The 16620-nt window shown below is 41.2% G+C and overlaps 2 protein-coding genes and 1 non-coding gene across 3 annotated transcripts; all 3 read left to right on the forward strand.

Moving 5' to 3' along the window:
* The first annotated feature begins 50 nt into the window (after positions 1 to 50).
* eif3ba (eukaryotic translation initiation factor 3, subunit Ba) lies at positions 51 to 6687 on the forward strand. The gene is made up of 19 exons (XM_018684445.2): positions 51 to 274; positions 1399 to 1591; positions 1678 to 1797; positions 1890 to 1947; positions 2162 to 2290; positions 2401 to 2558; positions 2967 to 3098; positions 3198 to 3264; positions 3349 to 3395; positions 3510 to 3720; positions 3830 to 3902; positions 3991 to 4113; positions 4233 to 4311; positions 4541 to 4679; positions 4765 to 4890; positions 5014 to 5091; positions 5302 to 5410; positions 5536 to 5648; positions 6129 to 6687. The coding sequence occupies exons 1-18, from the start codon at positions 175 to 177 to the stop codon at positions 5634 to 5636; spliced, it is 2043 nt and encodes a 680-aa protein (XP_018539961.1). The 5' UTR covers positions 51 to 174; the 3' UTR covers positions 5637 to 5648; positions 6129 to 6687.
* On the forward strand, positions 4375 to 4456 carry LOC127142532 (small nucleolar RNA SNORD60). The gene has a single exon (XR_007813347.1). It is a non-coding gene; the product is annotated as a small nucleolar RNA SNORD60 (small nucleolar RNA).
* Positions 6688 to 9646: 2959 nt separating the features above from the next.
* Positions 9647 to 16426, forward strand: LOC108888457 (carbohydrate sulfotransferase 12). The gene is given in 7 exon segments (XM_018684446.2): positions 9647 to 9806; positions 11502 to 11759; positions 11761 to 12150; positions 12383 to 12525; positions 14567 to 14695; positions 14826 to 15018; positions 15801 to 16426. Coding segments are annotated over 6 exon segments (1272 nt in total). The 5' UTR covers positions 9647 to 9806; positions 11502 to 11612; the 3' UTR covers positions 16071 to 16426.
* The last annotated feature ends 194 nt before the right edge of the window (positions 16427 to 16620 follow it).

Consider the following 16620-nt stretch of genomic DNA (forward strand, 5'->3'; position numbering starts at 1 on the left):
ACGCTTCAACGCAGCGCGTCATGGCTCCGATCAGGTTCCGGTGTTACGTTTCCGTCACATCGTCCATTTTCACGTAGTCGCACATGGTGCCACACCGGTCGAAGACCGCCAGCCTCTCAGTTTTTGGGATTTTTGCTCCGTTGTAGCGAGAAATCCGTCTCTAAGTCCTGTTAAATGCAAGATACGGTGGACATGGCGGACGACCCAGAGTATGAAGAGGAGGAACCTTCCTTCAGCGATCCGGAGGACTTCGAGGATGACGTTGACGATGAGGGTGAGCGGCGGCAGGAAAGACGCCGGCTTTCTGGCCTGGTGCTAAGTGCTAGCTAAGAGCTGTACTAACGGGCTCAACGGTAGTGATGCTACGGAGCTAGCTTGTCACGTCGGCCTCAGGGACTTAGTAATAGTAGTTGGTTAAACAAATAATCCGCCATTTTCCTTAAAAGTATTCCCAAATCCAGCTAACATGAGCCGATGTTAACACACTTGAATTTAACGCCCATTGCAGCCTCACCCAGACACCAGACAGTCTTTCATTGTGGCCTTGTCACTGTCAACTGGGGAAATTTAAACAGAATATCAATAAGGTGAAGCTAACAGGAAACAGTTTTTCGTATTTGAGTGGGTAATTAAGGCTTAGATCTGTACTGTGACTGCAGTCCGTGGTTTTCATGAAGCAGCTGGTAATAAAAGATAGCTCTCACATCACTGGTGAATGGGGAGTTGGCTGCTTAATGCCCCCTCAAACCTGCAGATAAAATGTTAACAAACTGCAACATCGTCACTCCCCTTTATTAAGATGCTTTGTAAATGAAAGCATTGCTTTTGCAAAAACAGATTTCTCGAAATACCTCCTCCTAAAATGAGTGATCCGGTCACCTGCCAGTGTTTTTAGGTCACCCAAATATGTGTAATGCAGTCTAAGACAAGAGTCCAGCAGTAAATCCTACTTTCAGGTTAGTTCTAATAATCAACCTCCCTGGAAAGCAAATTTACAGAGGCGTTGGTTCAACTTTATGGTCCATTAAGGCTGTGGTATGTGGTCCCATTGAATCTAGGGCTGCCACTTTATGATTAATCTACAGATATTTTGTCCAACCAACAGTACACAGCCCAAAGACATCTCATTTACTCTTATATATGACAAAGAAAAGCAGCTAATCTCATTTCATCATAGTTCACTGGGACAGCAGCTAACATTTTGACAGACAGTCATACGAATGACCACATACAACCTTCAATTAAGATATAAAAGTGATGTCAGTAGTGTCATGTAGTTTTGAATTCAAGACTCCTTGGGCCATGAAAATGTAGTAGGACGTCCACAGACACATCCGATAAGAGATTAACACTACTGCTTCCTGCCCCTGATCTTCTTTCTCTCCCTTTTCTCTTCAGAGCTCCTCGGTGACATCCTTAGGGAGAAGCCTCAGGAGGCTGACGGCATAGACTCGGTGGTGGTGGTGGACAACGTTCCTCAGGTGGGGCCAGAACGTTTGGAGAAACTCAAGAACGTCATACACAAGATTTTCTCCAAGTTTGGCAAGATCACCACCGAGTTCTACCCAGAGGCTGATGGCATGACCAAAGGGTACGATCCTGTTGTCTCTGTCATGCTGTTTCTCTACTGCCTTAGTGTTGAATTTAAGATGTAAAACATGCCTTTTGCTCTTATAGGTACATCTTCCTGGAATATGCCGCTCCCACTCAGGCCCTGGAGGCGGTGAAGAACGCAGACGGATACAAACTCGACAAACAGCACACGTTCAGGGTGAACCTCTTCACCGACTTTGACAAGTGAGTGTATAGCGTCAGTCAAAATGTGCTGTAAATGTAAATACAGATGTGTAAGATACAAGATGATTAATTTTCTGTTTTCATTTTCTCAGATACATGAACATCAGTGATGAGTGGGAAACTCCAGAAAAGCAGCCTTTCAAAGATTTTGTGAGTGTTTGCTGTCACAGATACTACTCCTTACTATTGATTGTACATAGTTTAATACACCGGGTTATTACACTTCTTCAGTTTGGTTTAAAAAAAAAAAAAAGTTTTGTCCTCGCATAACTCTATAAACTTGGACATCAAATACCAACAAACCAAATAAAAGGCCAAAATGCCTTATGCCCCATTAACTCTGTAAGGTCGTCTGTCTGCTCAGGGTAATATGCGCCACTGGATTGAGGACCCAGACTGTCGTGACCAGTACAGTGTGATCTACGAAGCTGGAGAGAGGACCGCCATTTTCTCCAATGATGCTAAAGAGCCAATCACAGTTGAAGAGAGAGCAGTAAGTAGTTGATCGCACTTGGAAATGCAGGATTTGTGGAGTCTGCTAAACATAATTCATCCGCCCTGGTTGGTTTGCAGACTTAATAATGTCTCTTTGTCTTGATGCAGCGCTGGACAGAGACGTACGTGCGCTGGTCTCCCAAAGGCACCTATCTGGCCACATTCCATCAACGTGGCATTGCATTGTGGGGCGGCGAGAAGTTCAAACAGATTCAGAGGTTCAGCCATCAGGGAGTGTCACTCATCGACTTCTCACCATGTGAGAGGTAATCAACATTTCTGTTGTGCAGCTCTGACACTTAGCTGTTAGCTGATGAAGTGCTTTTTACTGTGTGCACATCGGACACATTAGCATCAAGTGTTCTTGATTGATGTGAACTGAATAGCCTATTGCTGCTGTTTGAATGTAAATCTTAAACAATAATGATGAAATATGGCAAAATTATAATAACAGAATATCATCTAAAAAAAAATAATGATTTACTATAAACCTAGTGCCTCATGTGGTCTTGTATATCTCATGGTTTATGACCGTGACCTGGCCACGGCACAAAATGCCAGTAAATGTACAGAAATCTCGCAATGAAGGGGTACCGAATGGTGGGTGTCGTTAGATGAACTCTGCAGCACCTGAGCTGTCTTGACACCTTGTTTGTGCTTGTGATGTCCTGCAGGTATGTGGTGACCTTCAGTCCACTAATGGACACCAAGGAGGACCCACAGGCCATCATCATCTGGGACATCCTGACTGGACAAAAGAAGAGAGGCTTCCACTGCGAGAGCTCCGCACACTGGCCCATATTTAAGTCCGTTCATTACACGTGTCTCTTCTCTGCATTCAAGTTTGACTTTTTGTTGCTGTTGTGGTGTTTGAATGTATTCTGATGTTATTTGTTTGTTCTCAGATGGAGTCATGATGGAAAGTTCTTTGCCAGGATGACACCAGACACGCTGAGCATCTATGAAACTCCAGTAAGACATCTTAAAATAAAACATGTTGTTGTGCTTATGTAAATTTTGCAAGTAGTGTTAAAGCCATGTTTCTGCTCCTTCCAGTCTATGGGCTTGCTGGACAAGAAGAGTCTCAAGATTACTGGGATCAAGTAAGAATCCTTAATAAATGATTTCATGATTTGCATCTTCTAATCACATGCTTTCAGTTTTGAGAGCATTGTGTGTGGATATTTTGACAAGAATCTGTATGTTTGTGTCTGCAGGGACTTCTCATGGTCTCCTGGTGACAACATCATAGCATTCTGGGTACCTGAGGACAAAGACATCCCAGCCAGAGTGACTCTGATGCAGATGCCTTCCCGTCAGGAGATCAGAGTCCGCAACCTCTTCAACGTTGTCGACTGCAAGCTACACTGGCAGAGGAATGGAGATTACCTGTGTGTGAAGGTGGACAGGACTCCTAAAGGAACACAGGTACACAGAGGGAGAGAGAAAGAGGGGGAACAGACGGGTGCTGACTGGTAAAAATTTAAATGCTAAATATATATATTTTTTCTTTTTTTTTTCTTTTTCTTTTTTTTAGGGTGTGGTTACCAACTTTGAAATCTTCCGCATGAGAGAGAAGCAGGTTCCTGTCGATGTGGTGGAGATGAAGGGTAAGAACATGACAAACACACAAAGTAACAGTCACTTCCCTTTGAAAAAGAACCCCGGTCCATTGTTTGTGTTTTTTTGTATTTGCAGAAAGCATCATAGCTTTTGCATGGGAGCCCAATGGCAGCAAGTTTGCCGTTCTCCACGGAGAGTCTCCCAGAATCAACGCCTCCTTCTATCATGTCAAAAACAACGGCAAGATTGAGCTCATAAGTGAGTAGATCTGACACACATGCAAACTTTCCTATTGACGCTATCTTGCACAGTCAAGATCACCCCATAAACCTCCACTGAATGTTCCACTGTGTTATTTTTTTATTTTTTTCCAACAGAGATGTTTGACAAGCAGCAGGCCAACAGCATTTTCTGGAGCCCACAGGGACAGTTTATGGTGCTGGCTGGACTCAGGAGGTCAGTTAAATCTGTGTGTGTGTGTGTGTGTGTCTGTGTGAGAAAGAGAGAGAGACAGACCAGAGCCGCTGATGACAAACTAAATAACTTTTCTGACACCTCGTATGAGAGCTAAGCTCCTGATTCTAACTCTGATCTGAGGCTCACTGTATTATATTTTGGCACTTGTGTGTGTGTCTGCGCTGATGAAGGAGTTTGTGTAACCTTCACCTTTTCTTACTGTGTGCAGTATGAACGGAGCTCTTGCCTTTGTGGACACGTCAGACTGCACCATGATGAACATAGCGGAGCACTACATGGCCTCTGACGTCGAGTGGGACCCAACCGGTCGCTACGTCGTCACCTCTGTCTCCTGGTGGAGCCACAAGGTACACGCTGCTCCTGTCCCAGTCAGACCAAGTCACTCTCGATAGGTTGAAATTTATACTAATCATGGTCTGTTCCCGTGTCTAGGTGGACAACGCATACTGGCTGTGGACGTTCCAGGGCCGCCTTCTTCAAAAGAACAACAAGGACCGCTTCTGTCAGCTGCTCTGGAGGCCCAGACCTCCTACCCTGCTCAGTGCAGATCAGATCAAGGTATCATTTTATCTGTATCAGCGTTGCTCTGTGGCTCCTGATTCTGTCTCTGATGTCATCCTCTGTATTGATTCATGGCTGTTGAGTCTTGTTTTACAGTAAATATCTCTCTGTCTTTTGCAGATGATCAAGAAGGATCTTAAGAAATACTCAAAGATCTTTGAACAGAAGGATCGTCTGAGCCAGTCCAAGGCTTCTAAGGTTTTACCCTTTCTAGTTCTTTAATTATATCTTACCTGAGTTTTGTGTTGAGAAAGTATTTGGGTCATTTTTAATATTCTGAGCTCCATCTTTAACCAGCTAAGAGTGTTAACAGATAATTGTGTGTTTAGAATATTTTTTCCTCAGGCTGCAAAAGCAAAATTTGCACACAAGATGCTGACTGTTTTTGTGTTTGTTGTGTGCGAGTAGGAGCTGGTGGACAAGCGCAGGGCCATGATGGAGGAGTACCGTCGCTACAGGGAGACGGCACTGCAGATCTATCAGGAACAGAAGAGCATCCGCCTCGAGCTCAGAGGAGGTGCCACCTCTCACTTTGATATTCAAAAACCTTGACTTGTTTCCATCAACAGTTTTTCCTATTAAATTAAGAAAATATCTAACTTGTTTTTAATGTGTGTGTGTGTGTGTGTGTGTGTGTTGAAGGAGTGGACACCGATGAGCTGGACAGCAATGTTGATGACTGGGAGGAGGAGACCATTGAGTTTTTTATCAACGAAGAAATCATTCCCCTTGGAGATCTGTAGTCCCCTACGCAGGTAACACTTGTATACGTACAGTACATGTTTGGTCCAACACATAATTACGATTTATTAGAACAACTTCCTAAACTATCTTACTTACCCCCTAGTTGTATATGACCATGTAGATATTGTTAGTTTCGTGTTCCAAACTATGAGATATCTGCAAATTCTGCCCTCTTCCCAATACAAATGGAAGTGAATGGATTTTAGCATGTGCTGCTCAAAGCACTGAAAATCTTTCAGTAAAAATGTGCCCTAAAATAAATTCTAACAGTTCTCACAGACTATGTATTCTGGGAACTCATTCATACCTTGTGCAGCTGCAGAATTTGATGAATGAACGTCAAGCAGGGGGACAACATCTGTCTTAAATAATGAAATAAGATTGACGACCACTGTTGGTCCCTCTTTCCCTGTTTATATAAATGGACCAAAATGGCAGTACACATGCTCACACTTGCTCTGTGTTTAACTTGTTCTCTCTCTCTGTCTCAGTCCATCCGTTTTCGTGTGGAAGGAGGAGAGAGGAACTGCGTCATTGATTGGAGGACGACGACGACCACGCTGTGAATCTTGAGGTTATTCACGAGCCTCAACCTTCATCATTAGCGACATCATCAAAGCACGCCTTGCGGATCGGCAACCACACTGAGGGGCAAGAGAGGATACTTTGTATTGAATATTTTCTCTTTGTCTCTCACCATCATCCGCCCCATTTTTTTTTTCTCTGTGGAACTTGAAATTTAGTAAAACTGCCTCTGGTTTCATTAATTGGAGTCACTCACTCTAATCTCAGCCCCGTCTCTTATTGGACATTTGTTTTTCTTCCAGGGGTTGTTTTTGAACTAGCTGCAACATGCTAGTGTGTTATCACAGGGCAGCACAGAGTGCCACACCAGTGGGGGGTGGAGGTGTTGTGACTAAACAAGTAGCCTTGTTAATAAATGCATTGATGTGGCGCTATAGTGGCCTGTATCCTCCTCCTTTCAGACTAGGCTTTCACACAGGGAGGGTTTGTGCAGTGGGAATAACTTTAAATAAACATTCAAACTCATCACTGCCTGGCTCTGTCTTTTTGTTTGGTGCCTTAATATAGAGGGACACAGCTTGAGTCACAACCATTGAGTTAGATATACAGGTAAGTCTGAGAGCACTGGTCATTTGATGACTTGATTGGAAATTAAATACCCACCATGTTGATCATCATTTATCGGGCAAAAGTGCCTAAAATTCTGACTTTCAAGTTTCTCAAATGTTAGAATTTAATACTTTTCTGTTTTAAAATAATGGTAAATTGAATATCTTTTACAAAGTAAGCACGCTGAATACATACAGCTCTGGAAGACCGATGGTCATTTCTTACTGATGTCTACCATTATGTGGCCACACACAGGTGTAAATACATCCCTGATCTACTGACCGTAGATAACCACATGTTCACAGGAGATGATGGATACATATGTTGAATACATCAGTAGTGTGATGACATTTTGTCATGTTCATTAATAGAAAAACCATCAAAAGCAGCAGTCCTGAATTAATGGCACCTTCCTCTGTTCTTAAAATGCAAACATCCATTTAGCATCTTAACAAAATTATACTTCAACATGAGTGAACAGATTAGCTGGGGAGACGTCCAGAGGGATGAAAGTCTGTTGATGTATCAACTGTACACAAATATTAGAAGCAGGAATGTATTTGCATTTTGAGTGGCAAAGAAAAGTCTGTAATGCATTTTGTGGAAACTGATTTTAAGATGTTTAAATCAAAACCAATTCAGGCCTGGCTTTGCTTTTGTTTTTGTCAGGTTGGGATTTAAACACATCTCTGTGTTAACGCAGGTACGTCCATGATATCCTACCATGATGATGAAGATGCAGCAGAGGTTTCTGCAGTATGCAAATACATGGCAAGGTAATTATCTAGAATACATCACGATATCTCCCACTGAGGACAATAAATCCCAAACTGGGAAAATAATGAGCTTACTGACCGTGTCTTGTGGATGCTGCGCAGACACACCAGCATTTTTATAAGGCTGGTTCATCATAAAACCATTTCTGTTATCCAACAAAAACTGAACTGGCTTGCACCAGCCCTGTTCAAATGCAGGTTCTTTTAACATTTGCATGTGCAGCTATGAATATGACGTGCACTTCTAGACACTATATCCTTCTTTAGTAAGGTTTTATCAAAGAGAAACCAACTTGGCATGGTTTTTATCTTCTTCATTTATTCAGTTTATGTAAACAACACTTAGGAGACTGACATTCCTGAAGTACATTTAGCTCCCAGAGCACAAATTTCTTATCCAGCCTCGTCCAACCTGTTTTGTTTGGAACAAATCACATCTCATTAACATTTTACTGCACCCTCAGAACTGCAGTTAAAAACGCAGCTGTGTTTCAGCCTGAATCCAGCTGCCGACACATCACCTATCTGTTACTAGAGGCTGTTGTATTTGAGGTTTAAGGTCGTAAATTATCAGGGTAAATGCACTTGAAGGGAATTTTTCTTTCTGCTCAGATGAGCTCACGTTTTAATATTTTTATCTGTCACCATGGTTCAAAATATTTATAAGTCAAGTTCACTCACTGTTTCATATCCACTGTGTATTTAGAGGTCCTGGAATATTTCAGGCAAACCAAGATCATGGGTTCTCTCTATTCTTCTGGACTGCTGCTCTGTCATAAAGGTGAAAGTTGTGTTTGAGTTTTCTCATAGATTTTAAACCCATAAGTCAAAAGCCATTTAATCTGCTTGCAGTAAGTAAAACATAGAACAATTTTCTTTGCGAGGAATAAATAAACTAGTCAGACAGTTTTGTTAAGAGGTCCGTAACTACTGTACAGTTGTGCATTTCATATTCAACATCTGCGTCATCTGTATCAAGACAAACCAACTCATCACATGAGGTTGGACACTGTTGTCCCACAGATCTAATATATGTTCACACTCTCCTCCTGTACAGACTTTCACTGTGTTGTTTGACAAGGTCAAGTAATGACTTATTTATAGAGTACATTATGTATCTGTTAGGAACTTAGTGGGAAAAAAATGTCCACAAATGTGCCTTCATGGTTACACACTGAGTCAAATTTAAGATGCTGCTACATTAGGAAATCAACAACAGGCTTTTGGTTTGGTTTAGACACAGTAAGATAAAGCACATTGGGTCCTAATGTAGCAATAATTCATCTATATATTGTAATTTACCAATATATGATGATGGAGGAGAAAACTATACATCTGATACACTTGTTTGGACAAAACGCTTTCACTGAAATTTCTGACTTTTTGTGATCCTAACTTTGAGTGGACAGCTACTGAGCGGCCTGGGCCTTTTGATGTGGCAGCAGCAGCCAACCCATCATTTTCCCATCAGCTCACAGATGTTAGAAATACTCATTCAGCAGCTTGATAACATGATGCCATGTTTAGATTTTTATGACAAAATAAGTTCAAAAAAGGGGGAAGAAGAGAGAACATACAGTGAGTTACCAGGAAATTAGAAACACCTGTGTCATGCACAACATAACAGCCCCAGCACTCCGCTGACTCGCTGCATAAAAATAAGCTACTAAGTCAAGAAAAAAAAAAAACCCATGAGTAAAAATAAAGCGATACCAAGTCAAATTTCTTACATAATGAGTCAAAGGTCAGAATTGTGGTTTTCTAATCTCATAATTTTGTTTTACCATGATGAGTATCTTTTAAAATCATGCATGACTTATTTATATTGAACAGAAATGGGCGTCCATAAAATGCTAAGTACGGCCTTGATGTTTGTTTTCAGTAAAGTTAGACCGATCCCAGTTCTGCTGCAGTCTCCTCTGGGGCCGCCTGGAGATCCCAGGACCTTACAGTGAGAATCAGAGTCATAGGCGTGGGCGGGTTTATAGTTTCACAGCCTAAACCCGGGCGGCGTGATGAGTTAAAAGCCTGGTGTGTGTGTGTGTGTGTGGTGGTGTGTGTGTGTGTGTGTGTGTGTGTGGAGGAATGGGTGGCTGGGTTTCCCAAATCTCGCGAGACTTCGCTCCCTTCTGTTGAAAGCGCAGACCGCTACGGTCCTCCTGTTGTACCCACCCGGTCTCATCACCGGGCTGACGGACAGACAGAGAGGGGGTACATCGAGCAGGCGACAAAGGACTGACCATGGAGCCCATCAGCCGGGTAAGATAAAACATAAAACAGGTCATTTGTAGTATTTTCTCAGACTAATAACCTGCGTTAATTTTCAGACTGACTTTAATTGTAAAGGGAACGTAAAGGGAACTGAACCGGGCTTTCCTCCACCTCAAAGGCAGCATGATGAGGAGGTTTTGTGGGGGAGAAAAGAGGCAGAGGAGACTGTGGAGAAAAATAAGTTTAGTCTCTCTGTCGTCGGCTGTTGCTGTGGACTAAAAGGAAAATGACCGTTTGCATGAGAGAGGGACAGTGTCCGAAGCAGCCGGTGAATGGGCACATTGTAACATGTGTACTGTATAAATTAAGGCTGTTTTCCGAGCCGCGGGGTTGGGAGGAGGTGATGGTGGGTGCTCCGGGAAAAAGAGGAATATTAATTGAAATCAAAAAGACCAACAGCCTGCGCCTCGCCTCTGCAGCAGCAGCCCAGATTTTTAAAAAAGAAGAAGAAGAAAAAACAAACGAGTTTCATTTTCCGCAGCAGATTTAATATAGAACTCCACAGACATATTTAATGTAATGGGAATATTTTCATCGTTATTGTTTGTCAGGCGTGTGCGCACGTGTGTGTGTGTGTGGGTACAGCGCGTGCCAAGACACGAGAGAGTCTGTGGAAGTTAATTTCTCAAAATAGACTCCTCCACTTTGACTGGAGGGGATTTTAAACCTCGTGGGGAGAAACCAACTATTTTGAACCCGGGGAGTTTTCTGCTGCTCCACACTGGATTTTTTTCTGGTTTTAATAGAACCGTAATTTTTTTCCACTATTTCCCCCTACAGCAGATGTTTTTATGGGGCAGAGAATAAGGGGTGTTACAGGCTATGGATCTGAAGCTGTTTCCCACCCCCACATCCCACACCCCCGTTTATTCACATCTCTGTGACAGCTGAGCGCCCCGGGCGGAGCCTGAGGTTCCCACGGCCCCTGGGTAACTTCACTGTGGTCAAAAACACCACCAGCTATACCATACACACCGATCAACAACAACCACAACCAGCTTTATCAAATACACCGAACAACCACACCATTTAGACCAGTTACCAGTTTATATCTTCAGTTTAGATGTATATACAGTGTATATATCTATATGTAGATGTGGTGTATAACTGTATATTACAGCATGTTATATCATAAACGTTTGAAATGAATCTAGTAGAATTTAAAATTGAGAAATACTTGGATTTTAAGTCTTAAAATGGTTTGGCTACATGCCACTGGTGGAAAAAAGTGTGGATATCTGTTAAGTAAATGTAACAATACCACAATCAAAATAGTGTGAATTTGTCATCAAAAATGAAGTTAAAGTACCAAGAGTAAAATTAGTCATTATGCGGAAGAAGTTCATACTTTCAAACACATACTCAAGTCATTTTGTTAAATGTCAAATTTTATTCCTACATGAGAAATTATTTAAAAGTAATCAGGCTTTAACTTGAGTGCTTGTGTTTTTGGAAACCTCACCCACTTGTGGTTATAACTATATACTGCTGGGTAGTTGAAATGCATTGTATTTAATAAGGAGATATAATGTTATTCTGTGGTATCACACTGCCTCCATGTGTTTTTTTTCTCTATAATATCAAGTTCTGCTATTTTAACCTGAGTCACTACTCAATCTTTTTACTTCACTTGGGCTTTAAAAGAAGAACTGGGGTCTTTGAGACATTTCCTGTTTCTTGCAGTTGCAGCCAGCAGTCAGGAAGTGTCTCCTTCCGTGATAGACGGCCACCATGGAGCTGAGATAACCTCTTCCTCTTTTCTTCACCAATCACGGCTCCGGGTCTGATATTATCATGGGTGTGTGGCGTGGTCTTCGAGTGGCGTTCATCCTGGGGTCTTTGTTTATGATCCTGCTCATCATTGTCTACTGGGACGATGTTGGTGGCTTCAGCCTCTACCCACTGCAGGACCCCAAACACCAGTCGCTTCAATCCGATTCCTTGCCCTTGGACAACTGCAGGCCCTTCGCTTTCTACTTCCACCCAGATCAGTTCCTCTTTCACCGCCCCCACCACCACTTCCAGTACAAAAGTCATCCCTGAGGATACGAGGGCTGCAGCTGGCAAACAAGAACAGGAAGAGGAGGAGGAGGAAAAACAAGAGCATGAGAAGATGGAAACAAGGGAGGATGAGAAAAAAGAGAGGAGTCATACTTCTGTCAATGATAGGGAACAGGAGAGGAGGAAGCAGAGGATCATGGATGTTTGTTCGGGAGAGGACACTGTGGAATTCCCTGGAAGGACTCGGCCGTTTGAGCAGATCCCCAACAGGGAGCTGGATCACCTTATAGTGGACGATACGCACCAGATTATCTACTGCTACGTTCCCAAGGTACAGCTGTCTTCTCTGTATGTTAATGTAGATGGCGATGTGGCTGTGGGTGGTGAGTCAGCTCACTGTTGGTCAGAAAAGACCACAAAAACAAACCTAAAATGGCAGCTCACTGTTTTTCCTCCAGTATTTTGGAACTGATCATGACACACACCCACATACACATGTTGGTTGTCTCTCTGAACACCTTGTCTTTACCTTCTCTTTCCCCCCACTGCTGTTCTCTGTTCAGGTGGCGTGCACTAACTGGAAGAGAGTGATGGTGGTTTTGTCTCAGTCTTTGATCTCACCTTCCTCAGGAAAACCTTACACTGACCCAGAGGCTGTTCCTCCGGACCTCGTACACAACTCCACTCTCCATCTCACTTTCGCCAAGTATGACACACACAGGAGTAGACACACACACACATACATATATACAAGAAATACTCATAGTAGTATTGTTCAGTCATAGTAGCGGAAAAAGTATTAAGATCTTTTACTGTAAAAATCGCAGTAACACAGTATAAAAAATCCATTCCAATAAGTATTGGCAGCAAAATGTAATTAAATTATAAACACTGAAAGGTAGTTGTGTTTATCATAAATAAATTATTTGACTATTAGAGATGCATTTAACAACTTAATACACTGATTGGTGGTGATATTTTTTGAGCTGAAATGTTTTAAATGGAAAGTCTGAACAAATATAGCAGAGCAAAAAGTACAATGTTAAAATACTGAAGTATGAAATGGAAATAGTGAAGTAAAGTGCAAGTTTTTCAAAATTGTACTTATGTACAATACTTGAGTAAATGTATGTAATTACTTCCCACCACTCTTGAATTGATTTAAAATGAATGATAACTGATGTTAACCATTAAATTGATTTGTTTATGTTGGAGCCAGAGCAGGATTTTAAAACTACAGCCTTGTGCCACCTGTCACCTGAAAAGATGTTTTAACCAGCCATGAAAAATTATCTATATTTTATTTTATTAATTGATTTTATTTTCTGTAAATTCTCTCACCTTAAATTTAGTTTAGTTGTATGTAGTATGTAATGTAGTTAATATCTATACAATATAGGGTTTTAGTATATATATTAACAAATTGCATCATTATATTTTAGTTGTATCATTTTTTTTATATAAAGCAGTCAAATTTAAAGATACTGAAAGCTAGGAAACAACAGAGACGTTATTCAAACCCTCCCTCACGTGTCATTTCTGCATAATTATAGAATGGAAAGTCCTCCTCAGATTGTTAAAACCCCCAAATTCCCAGCAACAGCGCTGAGGACATAAATGTGGTTTCTGAACAAGCCTTTTTCGCAGTAGCCATTTTGACTGAGCAGCAGACAGGGAAGAAAGGACGTGTTATAATCATGACAAATCTCAAAGTACAGTCAATATTTAGCTACTGTGAATCTCTGACTAACAAAGAGCATCTCGTCCGCTCTATTTTTGGCAGGAAGCCTCACTCGCCAGACAGAAAACTTGATATAAGTGATATAAGTATTGATATAAGTAGGCTGTGTTTTTTTTTTGTATTACAAAGAAAATATGTAGCAAATTGTAAAATAGAGAAACCAAGCCTGCACTATAAATGTTTTGCCAACTCTCACCAACAACTCAACATGGAAAACAGAGACGTGTCTAAACAGGCCAAACAACCTTCATACCTCAATCCCACAATAACAATAAAGGAAAATCACCCAGTAAATTAGGGTGTCAACCCACACTCCTAAGACAACTCTGTAACTCTTAAACGAAAGTGAGTCAGTCTGGAAATATAAATGCGTCTCTCTTCTCCAAATATCCCACAAAATCCATGTCTTAAAAAACGTGTAAGAATTGTAATTATTGAAAATGTCACCGTAATAATTTCCTCATATAAAACTTAAGGAAAATGAGTTTGTTAATGACTACTCTGTTGCCTGTCACCACTCCTTTAAACATGGGTATTAATTAATTATTAATTAATGAAAAGTTGCATGGTTTTCTTTTACACCATCATCACTAAGGTAAAACTTAGGTGCTGAGTTGTACTGAAACTGTGTTTGACAAACTATCCGTGAGCTAGAAGAGTTTTATTTACTGAGTTGACACTTGGAAGAGGAGAGTGGAAACGACAGGCGGGGCTTGGTGCTGTAGCACAGACAGACCTTTCTCTACCCCTCGGGAGCTGTCTGTTTGGATACTTGTATCTGAACATATGTTTTTTTCTGTCGGCGCAAGACGCACTTTTTCTCACTTTAGGACTAATCTTGTTTTTGTCAGGCTTTGTTTTCAAGTCATCACCAGATTTTTTCAGTATTGCATGAAACTGCTAACAGCCACAGAGCTTGGATGTTTGACTGTAAAGCATCACAATGTGATGCTAATAGCATATCCTTCATGGTGTTTTTTTTTTTTTTTTTTTTTTTGTATAACAGGTTTTGGCGCCATTATGGTTCTCTGTCCCGCCACCTGATGGCACTCAAGCTCCAGCGGTACACCAAGTTTCTCTTTGTGCGAGACCCTTTTGTACGTCTCATCTCTGCCTTCAGGAACAAGTTTGGAAGGTGTGTAGAGAGAGTGAGTGTGGATGTGTACACTGGTCCAAGGCAGAGGAATGTGCTTCACTTTTGATTAAACAGCAGTTCTTTGGTTATTGAATTATTAATAAGTGTGTGCATTTGTGCGCGTCTCAAGGCCCAACGAGGACTTCTACAAGCAGTTTGGTTCAGTCATGCTGCGTCGTTATGGTAATGTCTCTGGGAGTTTGCCAGACACAGCAGCTGAGGCGTTTGCAGCAGGAATCAAACCGACTTTTCAGCAATTTATCACATACCTTTTAGATCCAGAGACTGAGAGGGAGAGTATCTTCAACGAACACTGGCGACAGGTATTTGTCTCACACACACACACACAAGCAGTTTAAAACTGCAGAGTGCAAACATAAAAAAAGTCTGTGGTGCATGTCTCTTGTTCGTGTTACACCCACTCCACATCTGTTTTTAAAATACTGCACCCATATAATATGAACTTCTAATATTGTCTCTGTCACTTCCACTTTGTGTGTGTCTACACAAAACTGACCCATCTTAATCTGCATTTGGGGATTTCTTTATAATGAATCATTCATTTTTCATTTTTCCTGGCTTTAATGGTTTGAAGGAAACAAAATCAGCTTTTTATTAAACTGTTTTTCATGTTGTATTTATACTTGTGGTCTTTATTTTCTACTCCTGTTTTTTATATCCTGTTCTTTTTTTGCACTCTCCCTGAATCACAGATACATAATTGAAATAAGGTTATTGTAATAACTGACTAACTAGTATTTACAGAGGGTAGCATACTAGTATTAACATTTCTGAAGGCACATACAGTATTGTCCAATTGTCTTTTCAACTAGCATATCACAGAATACATATAATAAAATATAAACAACAGGTGCAGCAATAAGTAATGTAGGTCTATTTAAATAAATGAATATCAGACAAGTGAATGCTGAGGAGGACTAAGGCAGTTAAAACCATTTGAGAGATAAACACAGAACAGTAGTAGTAGAAGAGTAGAGCTGTGTTTCCTGTTATTCTTGTACCTTAATGTATAGTCAGAGGCAGATATTACACACAAAGTCACAATTTTAATGTTGTTTTAATGGGCAACTTCTATGTGTTGCAGGTGTATCGTCTGTGCCATCCATGCCAAGTCAAGTATGACTTCATTGGACGACTAGAGACCCTTGAAGCTGACGCAGATCACCTGCTGAAGCTTCTGGAGGTGGATCATCTGCTCCACTTCCCTTCAGGGGCCCGAAACCGAACTGCAGCCAGCTGGGAAAGAGACTGGTTTGCACAGATTCCCATAACAATGAGGAGGGAACTGTACAAGCTGTACGAACCAGACTTTAAGCTGTTTGGTTATCCCAAACCTGACAGTGTACTCCATTAGTAATCTGCACAGAGCCAAAGGCCTGGGCACTGCACTGTGTGTAGAGCCTACAACTCACCTACGTGCCTTTAAAGACCAGTCTACGATGCTGTTTGTTTCATTTGTTTTGTGCATACCTCAAAATGACAAAAGTGCCTGCCAGTGTTATTTTATTTTTGTCATCACTTCATATCTGAAGCACACCGCATACAAGCTACGGTATCCCCAGTCTGTTTCCCCATGTAAAGGCACTTTGAATAGTATTTTGTGAATAGTATTTTGGTAAGTCATGGGGAAAGGACTAGGGCTAACTGTTAGCTGACATTTCTGAGGGGAAATATGTTGCAGGAAAATAAAGTGTTTTCATAAATGTTTCACTATCTTTTTCCAATTTTACTGTGCATGTGTGTGTGTTTGTGTGTGTGTGGGAGGTAGTGGTGGAAGAACTATTTAGACCATTTGTGGGTAAAATTAAAAATAAGTAAAAATTATACCACATTTGAAAAACTAGTCCATTACAGTGAAAATGAGACCACAGATTTTTAACAGTATGCTTTACAAACTAGGAATA

Source organism: Lates calcarifer, linkage group LG5 (genome assembly GCF_001640805.2).
Source record: "Lates calcarifer isolate ASB-BC8 linkage group LG5, TLL_Latcal_v3, whole genome shotgun sequence".
NCBI lineage: Eukaryota > Metazoa > Chordata > Actinopteri > Centropomidae > Lates > Lates calcarifer.

Coding starts and splice junctions, on each gene's coding strand:
- eif3ba (XM_018684445.2), top strand. CDS start 175: ATGCAAGATACGGTGGACATGGCGGACGACCCAGAGTATGAAGAGGAG. Junction 1,592..1,677: donor GCTGATGGCATGACCAAAGG/GTACGATCCTGT, acceptor TTGCTCTTATAG/GTACATCTTCCTGGAATATG. Junction 5,092..5,301: donor GCCAGTCCAAGGCTTCTAAG/GTTTTACCCTTT, acceptor GTGTGCGAGTAG/GAGCTGGTGGACAAGCGCAG.